Here is a 10,865-nt window from a genome sequence, read left to right as displayed (position 1 = left end):
TTAAACTCTCTCTTCCCTACTTCTCTCCCCAGCTGGGAACACCTTGCAGGACAACGTCTCTTTCTCATCTGTCTTTCCACTAGAGTGCGAGCTCCAAGCAGGCAGCACTATGCCTAATGCATCTATTCATGCATCTTCTCGCTGGGCCCTGGAACACTGCTGTGAAAGCTTGAAGGAACCAAAGAACAGCTCTACACTCCGCACCTGGCTTTCGTGGTTACCGAATGCTTGCGTGTTTGTGTTAGATCCCCACAACAGGGACGGCAGTGCCAGTCCAGAGGATATTACCTTCCATTTGGCTGATGAGCGGAGGAGCCTCAAAGAGGCAACTGAGCTGTGAACTCAGGCTCTAAAACCAACTGTTAACTATTGTCATTCCCAGGCCAGCATCCTTTCCCCTCCCTAAACATCCCCAAGACCTAAGAGGATTATTCCAAGACTGCCTCTCCACCCGCGTGTCCACAGACCGACCGAATTGCTCCGAGGCTGCAAAGTACCCAGCCGACCCCTCTTCCCCCCTCCCACCTCCCCTCCCCCTCCAGCTTTGGCGAAGACTCACCTGCTCAGCCGGCTCGGCCCACGTGCCTCGCGTAAATAAGAGAGTGCGCACGCGCACCGGGCCCGCGTCCATTGGCCGCCGCCCCGCCACCCCGGGAGCAGGGGGAGGGACGCCTGCCCCTCTGTCCGCGGGCAGCTGCGCCCCGTCAGTTGGTCCGCGCGTCTGTCGGTCGGTGCGTCCGGGCCTCCGGCTTCGCCCTCGCCATGGCACCCTGGCTGCCGCTGCTGTCGCTGCTGGGGCTGCTCCTGGGCGCCGATCCCGCCCCGCCCCGCCAGGCAGCCGACGCTCAGGCCCGGGAGGCGGCGTACCCGGAGCTGCTGGGGCCCGCCCGGTTCGCCTTGGAGATGTACAACCGCGGCCGGGCAGCCGGGACGTGGGCGACGCTGGGGGCCGTGCGCGGTCGCGTCCGCCGGGTGAGGACGCGCCGGGGGTGGGGGCTTCCCGGTGCGGGTGCGCGGGGGCCCTGGTCGGAGGGTTGGGAACTTTGGCCTGGACCCGGGGTGGGGGTGCTCGGAGAGACGAACTTCTGGTGGTAGGGAAAGGGAAGGGGGTAGGGCGGGGCTGTGGGAAGGAGGGGCTGAGGAGGGAGTGGATGTGCCTGCCTCACCCGCCCCTCCATCCAGGCGGGCCAGGGGTCGCTGTACTCCCTGAAGGCGACCCTCGAGGAGCCTCCCTGCAACGACCCCACGGTGTGCCAGCTCCCTGTGTCCAAGAAGACCCTGGTGAGTGATGGGGCTCCTGTGATTCCCCCGCCCCCATGATGAGTTTGGGTCAAGTGATGAGGAGGCAGCAACTACCCCGGCCGGAGTCACTTTCCAGGCTCTAAGGGCCAGAGACTAAAATGCTCTAAGGGGGCATGACAGGGTGCTGACTTCGCCTCACTCTGCACCGTGGGGGTGATTGCCTTGGAGGTGGTCTTCACATGAGGCCCTTCCAGCTCCATCTTGCCAAGGCCTTGCTCCCATCCCAGCCCCCAGACTGGCTTCCTCCTCTCCCTTCAGCTCTGCAGCTTCGAAGTCCTGGATGAGCTAGGAAAACACATGCTGCTGAGACGGGACTGTGGCCCAGTGGATACCAAGGTTACAGGTGCTGGGATAGCCCAAGGATGCTGGCATAGTTCAGACCAGACTTCACTCAGGGTTCAGCCTTGATTTCTTCTCTGTTCCAACCCTATTCAGATGACAAAAATGAGACTTTGAGTTCAGTCCTTCCACTGTTGAACAAGGAACCCCTGCCCCAGGTGAGGAGCCCATCTCCATCTGGCAACTGGCTGCTGCTTTATTTCCTCTTCTCTTTCCCACCCCTGGTGTGGGCTCCCTGGTGAATCCGAGAAGGATTCCTTGTAAAGACCCCTGTGCCCTTTCCAGGATTTTTCTGTGAGAATGGCTTCAATCTTCAAGGAGTTCGTTACCACCTATAATCGGACATATGAGTCGAAGGAGGGTGAGGACCCAGACTTGGCTGTATCTGTCCCAATCAGATCAGGACCTTCCCCCCCACTTGGTACCTTGGTGTTGGAGAGGGGAAGGCCTCTTCTCTCATCTGATTTTCTTGGTCAGAGAGCATGGGTCTTCATCATTCTGGATAGAATGGGATGGGGCAAAGGCCAGATTTTCTCTGCTGGTGCCTCCACCTCCCTAGCATGGTAGTCTTTTCCCATGACCCTGTCTGAGGATGCCCTCTGGAGTCCATTTTGGTTCTGCCTTCACTCCTGGGATACCATCAATTCAGTGTGGCGCCAAAAGTTGTTCCCACCTCCCACTCATCACTTGCAGGTCTGGTCCTCCCCCCACCTCCAGCCCTCCCCAGAGTTCTGTCCTTGAAAAGAGCTGCAAGCCCGATCCAGAGCCCACCTACTCCCCAGGGAAGCCTGTGCTTGCTAGTCCCTTCTGTGATCTGCCTGGGGTCCAAGCCTTTCCTCTCCTGCTCCTTGGTTCTCAGAAGCTGAGTGGCGCATGTCTGTCTTTTCCAACAACATGATGAGAGCGCAGAAGATCCAGGCACTAGACCGTGGCACGGCTCAGTATGGGATCACCAAGTTCAGTGACCTTACAGGTAGAAGTGGTGGCCAGAGCCCTCATGGAGCCTGAAAGAGTCAGGGTCTGCTCCCAAGGCCCCTGATCGGGGCTGCCTTATACTGTCCCCCCCCCCATCCCCTGCCCACCTTTGCCCACAGAGGAGGAGTTCCGTACCATCTACCTGAATCCTCTCCTAAGAGAGAACCGTGGCAAGAAGATGCGCTTAGCCAAGTCCATTGGCGACTCTGCCCCACCCGAGTGGGACTGGAGGAATAAGGGGGCTGTCACCCAAGTCAAGGACCAGGTTGGACCCCTAAGAGGCAATGGTGGGACATGAGGACTACACGGGGGTTGGGAGGGAGCCCAGCCCTGACTCTGCCCCTTTCTTGCAGGGCATGTGTGGCTCCTGCTGGGCTTTCTCAGTCACCGGCAATGTGGAGGGCCAGTGGTTCCTAAAACGGGGGTCCCTGCTCTCCCTCTCTGAGCAGGGTGAGCATCCCACTCGACGCCCCTGCCCCCAGCCCAGCCCCTCCAGAGGGCTCCTCAGGACCAGCCTTCTGTCTCCTAGAGCTCTTGGACTGTGACAAAGTGGACAAGGCCTGCCTGGGTGGCTTGCCCTCCAACGCCTACTCAGCCATAAAGACTCTGGGTATGCGTTCATGGGATCGGGAGGGGCAGTGGGAGTCAGTGCTAACTGGATTCAGGTCTTAATGCTGACCCTTAATGACCTTGAGCAAGTCAGCTCTTTGATTTCATCTGTGAAAAGGGGCTCATCTTGCCCACTTCACAGAACTGCTCTGAGTATCAAGTGAGGAGATAATACGTAAAGTCCTTGGTGCATAGCAGGGGTCTTGGTGTTTTTGCTGCTTGGAGGTCCATATTTCTGTAATACCACTAAGCCAGGTAGCAACACACCTTGTCCTTGAGAGGAGGTGTTGACTTAAGCTGGTAATTCGGTTCAGTGGTGGGCTTTAGCGGCCCAGGGATGAAGGGCTGAGGGACTGGGGTGGCCGTCCAGGGACCAGGAGCCGTGCAGGGTCTGGGTCACACTGGGAGCAGACTGAGCAGGACAAGCAAGCCAAGGTGAAGAGTCCCGGGAGTGCTGGGATGAGTTAGGATCAGAAGATGGGCATCGAGTCCCGTCTCAGCCCCATTTCTCCCTGGTTCTTCCCTCCCTTAGTCTCTGTTTTGTCATCTCTAGAGGGAGGCTGCTGTTCTGACGGCACGGCCTTGGTCTGGGGTGGATGAGAACCTTGAGACCTCACAGAAGGGGCTTGGGTGTAGCCCCTGGCCAGGAGAAGACGAGTGTGTGGTACACGGGGGTCCATATTTTCTCTCCCCACCCCATCCCACCCCCACCATTCCCCAGGAGGGCTGGAGACAGAGGACGACTACAGCTACCGCGGCCACGTGCAGACCTGCAGTTTCTCCGCAAAGAAGGCCAGGGTCTATATCAATGACTCTGTGGAGCTGAGCCAGAATGAGCAGAGTGAGTAAGGGCCAGGGTGAGGGTGGGGACAAGCCAGGTAGGGCTGGGGCCAGGCTGTCTCTGACGCTGTCCCTTGCCTGTCTCAGAGCTGGTGGCCTGGCTGGCCCAGAAGGGCCCCATCTCCGTTGCCATCAATGCCTTTGGCATGCAGGTAAGGCCCCAGCTCTGCCGCCCCTGCCTGTCCCTTGCCAGCTCCCTTCCCACTTCTTCTTGGAGGTGGCCTCCTACTCTTTATTCTCCCCACCACCAGTTCTACCGCCATGGGATCTCCCACCCACTACGGCCCCTTTGCAGCCCTTGGCTCATCGACCATGCTGTGCTGCTTGTGGGCTACGGCAACCGTGAGTTCCACTGACCCCCTCTCTGTCCGTCCACCTCAGATCACGGGCAGAGATCGGACCACAGCCTCTCCGGACCTCTAGAGGGGGAAATTGAGGGACTGCCTGGGAACCCTGTCCTTACCCTTGCTGCAGGCCATAGGCCAGGCAGGAGTCATCCGTCCCCTCTCTGGATGGGAACGCTGAGGCAGTGGAAGGTTGAACTGTTACAGATAACCTGCTAGATGTGGGTGGCTGGGTGCCCTCCCCCCCGCCTCAGAGCCACACCAGGTCTCCAGGAGGGTGGTAGGTGGGCCTGTCTGGCTTTCTCCTCTTCTCCTAGTACCTGTCGCCATAGGCCACAGCAGATGCTGGGAGAGTGCAAAGTGCTGGGGGCCCTGACTGGAGAATTGGGGGCCCCTGACCCCTTGCACTCCGCACTGCTCCCCAGGCTCTGGCATTCCCTTCTGGGCCATCAAGAACAGCTGGGGCACTGACTGGGGCGAGGAGGTGAGTCTTGTCTCCGTGGCCCCAGCCCTCCCGCCCCTGTCCTGCCCTAGCGCCCTCACCGGCCCGCTGCCTTTCCGCCAGGGTTACTACTACTTGCACCGTGGGTCCGGGGCCTGTGGTGTGAACACCATGGCCAGCTCGGCAGTGGTGGACTGAGGAGCACCAGCGCGGGACCTGGTGCCGACCAGAGCAGCCCCTTCCTCAGCCTGGCCTGCATGTCCAGGCCCCTTCCCAGGAGGCACAGCTGGCTGAGGGACAGGCACCGGGTACCTCAGGGTGAGCAGAAGGCACTGGGCTAGGGCAACGCCCCGACTCCTCTCTACCCCACCCCTACCCTGAAGTTCCCCGACGGCACCTTTGTTGACTTGGGGTAGCCAGGAGGCTCTTGGGATGAAGGATGATGTCCTGGCGGCTGAAGCTGTGGCAGGAATCTTGGGCTTGGGTAAGGAGCAGGTGGGAAGAAGATATCCTGGCCTTAAACCCAGCTTTGTCCTCAGCAGGCTCTGGCTTCCTGCCCTGCCTTTCCTCTGTCTGATGCTATAAATTTTCTGGCTCCCCCTGGATTTGGGGACAGTACTTCCTTCCACATCTAGAGAAACTATTGTAACCGCCTTTTTCTAACAGTAATAAAGAGGTGTCCTAGGCCCCAGTGTGGTGTGAGTGCTCAGTACGTAAGGGCAAAGAGGGGTGGTAGGGACTCCTGGAGGGTCGAGGTTGGGCAGCTGGTCCTGTCCAGGAGCCTGAGGGCCCAGCTTCTGCTTCAGGAACTGAGAGGAGATGGAGAGAGGCTCACGGATGGGTCTTTATTCAGACGTACGTGGCTGGGGCCCTTGCTCCGAGAGATGGATGGGATCAGCCAGAGGGAGCCCCCCCCCCGACTCGTGTAGAGAACCTTCGGGGTTGAGGTCAGAGGTCACTCTCCCCATAGAGGGCACTGGAGAAGGCCACGTAGTCCAGGGCTCCAACCGGAGCCCCAGAGCCCTTGTAGGGTGCCATACGACGAATGCAGTACTCGGCCTGCTCAGCGGGGAGCTCCCGCCGCAGCTCTTCGGGAGTGATATAGTTCTGGGGGAGAAAAGGTGGTTGAGGACCCACAGATCCTGTTCCCTGTCCCAGCCCACCAGCCCCCTCCACCACCTGGGACTCACCTTATCTCCTGCCAGGATCTTGAAGGAGGCCACAACTTGCTCAGCTGTGTCGGTCTCAGCTGTCTCTCGGGTCATGAAGTCGATGAAGGCCTGGAAGGTCACGACGCCGGCTGCGTTGGGGTCCACCATGGTCATAATGCGAGCAAACTCCACCTCTCCCTGCAGGGATGATGCCCATGGGTACTAAAGCCACAAGGCTCTCATGTCCCCTCCTGGGGACTGTCTAGCTTTGGCTTGACAGCCCCGGTTACAAAGTGCTCTCTTCCCTCCATAGACTGTGCCACAGCCTTGTCCCTGGTTTTACGGGGAGTCCTTTCTCCTCAGCTGAAATCTGCCTCCTGCCCCTGGCAATGCCGCCTATTGCCCTTTGGTCCTCATCTTTTCTCTGGAACTTTCTGTAGTGCTGTTTCTCTGGGTAAAAATGTTGCAAGCTCAGGCTTTCAAGTGACATACAACCGAGTCCTAATCCTAGCTGCGTCCTTGGGCAGGTCAGTCGACCTCACTGAACCTTTGATCGTCCCTGTGTGAAAGGGGGTCATCCTGCCCAGCCCCAGTGGGCGTGATGGGGAAATGAAACGCATGGGAAGGTGGAAGGGATGCGGTAGGTGATCACGGTGTAGGAGAGAGGCCCTGATGGGACTCCTGCGACGCAGGCTGGGAGCACTCACCAGGTCATAGCCCATGGAGATGAGGCAAGCCCGGAAGTCATCAGGCTCCATCATCCCGTTCCGCTTCTGTCGCACATGAGTGGATATCAGACTTGGTCCTCCAGCCCCACCAGCCCTCAAGTCCACCAACCCACAGAGCAGGGCCCCTGCTGACCCGGTCAAAGTGGTTGAAGGATGCCCGGAATTCGTTGAGCTGCTCCTGGCTCAGGCCCTTGGCATCTCGAGTCAGTACCTGGTTCTCCACCTCATTGATAGTGCGGGCGATGGACGTGAGCAGCTGCTCCCAGCCCACACGGATGTGCTGGGGAACAGGCGACAAGTTAGTAGGCGGCTGGTGCCTAGCCACTAATTCTACCTTCACTCCCAATCTGCTGTGTGACCCTGGGCAACTCTTCCACCCTAGTGGGCCTTTGTCCCTCTCTGGAGGTTCCACTGAGCGACCGCCAGAAGCCCGTCCCTCCTTGAAGTTTGATGACTTATGTACTAAGTGTTGATCACCCAGTCATGGCCAATCCTGGTCTGGCTTCAGACAGCTGTGTGACTCTGGACGGGTCACTTTCCCTCACTAGATCTCAGTATCCCTGTGGGCGCATGGAGGGACCTGGCCAAGCTGAACCGGGGCCCCTCCTGGGGCAGACGTGCCGTGTCCAGCCATCGCCGCCCCGGGCTTCCCCAGCCAGGGCCGCCTCCCCACCCTTCTAAGCAGGTGCCTCTCACCTCCATGCTGTAAACCGTGTGCTTGTTGTCGAACACCAGGCTCTCCTGCAGCAGCTGGTGGTCGCCCTCCAGCCGGTCAATGTTGCTCTTGTAGTTGATGATGTTCTGCTCCTGTTGTCGCAGCCCAGCCATCTGTTCCTCCAGAGAGCCGGCCATCCCTGTGGCTAGGCGCCCCACCTCCTGTAGGGGGACCCAGGCAGGATGAGAGCTCCCAGCCCCCCGTGGCCCCGGCCCTGGCCTCACTCCCCCAGATGGGCCCCACCATCCAAGCCTTACCTCCACCTTGCCCTGGATCCAGGGCCCAACGGCATTGGCTTGAGCTGCGAACTGTCGCCGGAGCCTCTCGTTCAGCTGCTGCCTGGAGAGCTCTTCCTGCAGCGTCTGGTCACGGCTGGGCACCAGCTTTCGGACCTAGGAAGAAGGGGGCTTGTGCCTGGGGCAGCTCTGGGAGCGAGAAGATGGCTGTGAGGGGAGATGGGGTCCAAGCCCTAAAAGAGCCCCTGCTACTCGAGCAAGATGTCTGGGCTTACATGGACAAGCTCTTCAGCAGGTCACATGACCTCTCTAGGTTTGTTTTTCTCATCGGTAAAATGGGGCTGATGATACAACAATAACTGTAGTTTTATAAAGATGTCCACACCCCAGGCTTAATTCTACTTCACATCAGGCCCGAGAGGGAAATGCTGCTGTTATGGCCATTCTGCAGATGAGACCATGACAGGCAGGGTGACTTATCCAATGCCACACGATGGCTGTGACAGATCTCAGATCCGAAGGTGGACTTGAGTCTCCACAGCTTGGGACACCCGAGGTCTCGGGGTGGTGAGAAAGCACAGGAGTGGGTGGGAGGCAGGGAGAGGTCACAGGCAGCACTGACCATGTCCCACTTGCTGTTGATGTCCTGTGGTGTGAGGTTGATGTAGGGGTTGGTGGAGCTGGGCCGTAGTCCGTACGTTTGGCAGATCTTCTGGATCTCACCCTGGATACCCAGGATGGCTCCTCGCTCTCGGTCAGCCTCCGGCAACGTAGCCTTGAATTGCTCATGTGCAGTCAGCAAGCTCTGGGAGCAACAGGCAGGAAGCATGAGCCCGCAGCCTCCACTTCCCACAGGCAATGAAAAGGCCGCAGCGTGCTGCAGGCCACCCAGTGGGTCCACAGCAGGCCTCCTGTCTCCCAGCCTAGCATTTGGGATCCCCAGGAATCCAAAGAAAGAAACCCTAGAAACCCAGGATCCTAGGCTCGCTTCCCTGTCACCCCATCCAATCCCCCACACCTGGGACCCCCGCATCCACCTGCGTCTCCTCCACCGAGTGCACGAGCCACACGTCCTGCAGGTCCTCCACGGCCCCATCCAGCCAGTTGTTGAAGGGCGCTGCCCGCCGGGCAAACTCCAGCTGCAGCTGGTCGATGGTCTCCAGGAGCTTCTCCATCCGCTGGGGGCCACCGGGATGGCGAGTCAGCAGCCTGCCCATCAGGCCCCTCACCAGCCTCCGGTCTCCAGCCCCCAGCTCCCAGCTCCCTAGCCCCCAAACCCACTTCCAGCGCGTCCCTCCGCTTCTGGGTCAGCGTGCCCAGGCTGTCCCACTGGTCGCAGATGGCCTGGCAGCGGCTATTCACTGAGGCCGCCTCGTGGTAGTCCAGCTCACTGGGGGCGAGAAAGGGGATGACGAGCGGGTCAGACAACAGCCTAGATTTCCTCCTGCCTGCCCTCCTGGGCCTGGAAACTGCCCCAGATGGTGAAGGCCCAAGGGAGCCAGGGCAGGTGTGGGTGAAGCAAGGCATTCCTGGGGGGTGGAGGTGGGGGTTCCAGTGCATTCCTTGGGTAGGGGGCACCCCCGGTTCCTCAGATCCAGTCCCCTGGGGAGCTTTGATTGGGGGGTGGGACTGTGCGAGAAGGGGCGGGGTTTACAGGGGAGGTGGGGAAACCGAGGCTGATGGGGAGATTTTGAGCTAGCAGGCCAGGGCCAGAGCTGAAGGAGGCCCCCAAATTAGGGGTAGGTCACGGGGGAGGGGCCGGCTGAACACAGGTAGGGAAGAGTGTGGGCCCCGCGATGGGGACAGGGTTACGGGAGGAGGAGCGGAGCAAGTGGTGATGGGAAAAGACGTGGGCACCAGGCGGGGTTCCTGAACTGGGGAGAACAAAGTCTTGCGGAGGGTAGTGGGGAGCTGGGCGGGCGAGGGGCCAGGCCAGGTAGGGAAGTTGTCGGGGGCTGGGGGGCAGGGAGGTGGGGGGCTACTGGGGGGCGGGCTCAGCAGCAGGCCACGCCTACTTGAGCTCCTGGGCCAGCGCGGCGATGTGCTCCACGCGGTCCTGGTGCGCCGCCAGGTCGCTCTCAAAGGCCTCGTGGCGGCGCAGCAACGCCCGCACCTCCTGCAGAGAGGCCGACTCGTAGTCGCGCTGGCTCAGCATATCCTCCTTCCCTACTCGGAGAGAAGCCAGGCTCGGGTCACCCAGCGGCGGCGGCGGCTGCGGCCGGAGCCGGGGGTGCGAGCGGAGCCGGGCTGGGTGACCTTGGAGCGTACTCATTTGTGAAATGCAAGTGTTTACACCTGCCCAGCCTATCCTCGGGGTCTTTTCTGCGACGCCAGCGTGATAAAGTTAAGTGAAGCTGCTGTTCCTGGGCATGGCCCGTGAATGACGTCAGCGTCCCAGATCCTACACGTCTCAGAGTGGCCCTTAGTACAGTTAGGGTCTTACTGGATGGCGAACTACCTCCCAACGACTCTGAGCCCAGTGAGCCCCTGACCTGGTTTCCTTTGCTCACCAGTTTCCACAGTGCCAGGCTATGGAATATGTGTCGCATGAATGAATGATGAATGTAAAAGTGCTTTGAGAATGAATTACCATTATTACACAAATAAAACCATAATAATAATAATAATCACAACCCCTACTACTTATTGAATGCCTCTGAATTTTGGTTTAAAGATTCAGAAACCTCCACAGAATCCCATAAATAGTTTCATATTTAAGGAATTCTTGTTATATCAAACCACTGTTATTCTTCATGCCCATAATCCATTATTAACGTTTGTTCATTATTTGTAGGCAGGGCTCATTTATTTGTAGGATTAAAATCCCTGATAGAATACAGAATGACTGTCTTCATACAGAGTGATATATTTGACTCATGCAGTATTCTGCCACTGATACGCTCTGAGTCCGACATAAGTGCTTGTTCGGGTTGGAGCCTCACCTGCCACAGGTACAAATAAAATGCTAAATGACCAGTTAATCAAAGCAGACCTACGGAAGGCCAGAGCCAGGAGACAGGGGCCCAAGTGTACAGATGAAGAAACTGGGGTCCAAAGAGGAGCAGTGACTTGGCTGCACAGCAAGTCAGGGTGGGTCTAGAAAACAGGTCCCCACCTTCCTGGCAGAACACATACTCGTGACCTGTGCATTTTGCCAGGACTCCCTCCCCCCTGTCCCCCCCCC

General features: G+C 58.9%; 2 protein-coding genes across 3 annotated transcripts in view; one reads left to right on the top strand and one right to left on the bottom strand.

Annotated features, from left to right (window-relative positions):
• Positions 1 to 680: 680 nt before the first annotated feature.
• On the top strand, positions 681 to 5,537 carry CTSF (cathepsin F). 2 transcript variants are annotated; one of them, XM_040639463.1, is made up of 14 exons: positions 683 to 972; positions 1,183 to 1,281; positions 1,561 to 1,645; positions 1,738 to 1,799; positions 1,927 to 2,002; positions 2,501 to 2,614; positions 2,736 to 2,881; positions 2,970 to 3,066; positions 3,146 to 3,226; positions 3,947 to 4,066; positions 4,153 to 4,217; positions 4,317 to 4,407; positions 4,835 to 4,893; positions 4,975 to 5,537. In XM_040639463.1, exons 1-14 carry the CDS (start codon positions 763 to 765, stop codon positions 5,047 to 5,049), a joined length of 1,380 nt encoding a protein of 459 aa, XP_040495397.1. In that variant the 5' UTR covers positions 683 to 762; the 3' UTR covers positions 5,050 to 5,537. The 2 variants fall into 2 exon arrangements, with proteins under 2 accessions (XP_040495398.1, XP_040495397.1); XM_040639464.1 differs by lacking the exons at positions 1,738 to 1,799; positions 1,927 to 2,002 and having other exon boundaries at positions 681 to 972.
• Positions 5,538 to 5,694: 157 nt separating this feature from the next.
• ACTN3 (actinin alpha 3) overlaps positions 5,695 to 10,865 on the bottom strand; it is a 12,947-nt gene continuing 7,776 nt past the window's right edge. The window contains exons 12-21 of the mRNA XM_040638745.1: positions 9,697 to 9,847; positions 8,963 to 9,071; positions 8,719 to 8,859; positions 8,304 to 8,486; positions 7,703 to 7,837; positions 7,427 to 7,606; positions 6,864 to 7,010; positions 6,710 to 6,775; positions 6,042 to 6,200; positions 5,695 to 5,958 (exon numbers count right to left, since the gene is read on the bottom strand). Coding sequence (XP_040494679.1) covers positions 5,800 to 5,958; positions 6,042 to 6,200; positions 6,710 to 6,775; positions 6,864 to 7,010; positions 7,427 to 7,606; positions 7,703 to 7,837; positions 8,304 to 8,486; positions 8,719 to 8,859; positions 8,963 to 9,071; positions 9,697 to 9,847 — 1,430 coding nt within the window. The 3' untranslated portion in view covers positions 5,695 to 5,799. The remainder of the gene's footprint in view (positions 5,959 to 6,041; positions 6,201 to 6,709; positions 6,776 to 6,863; positions 7,011 to 7,426; positions 7,607 to 7,702; positions 7,838 to 8,303; positions 8,487 to 8,718; positions 8,860 to 8,962; positions 9,072 to 9,696; positions 9,848 to 10,865) is intronic.

Source organism: Ursus maritimus, unplaced genomic scaffold (assembly GCF_017311325.1).
Source record: "Ursus maritimus isolate PB19 unplaced genomic scaffold, ASM1731132v1 scaffold_23, whole genome shotgun sequence".
NCBI lineage: Eukaryota > Metazoa > Chordata > Mammalia > Carnivora > Ursidae > Ursus > Ursus maritimus.
The sequence above is the reverse complement of the archived record's forward strand: the minus strand, read 5'-3'. Positions and strand labels throughout refer to the sequence as shown.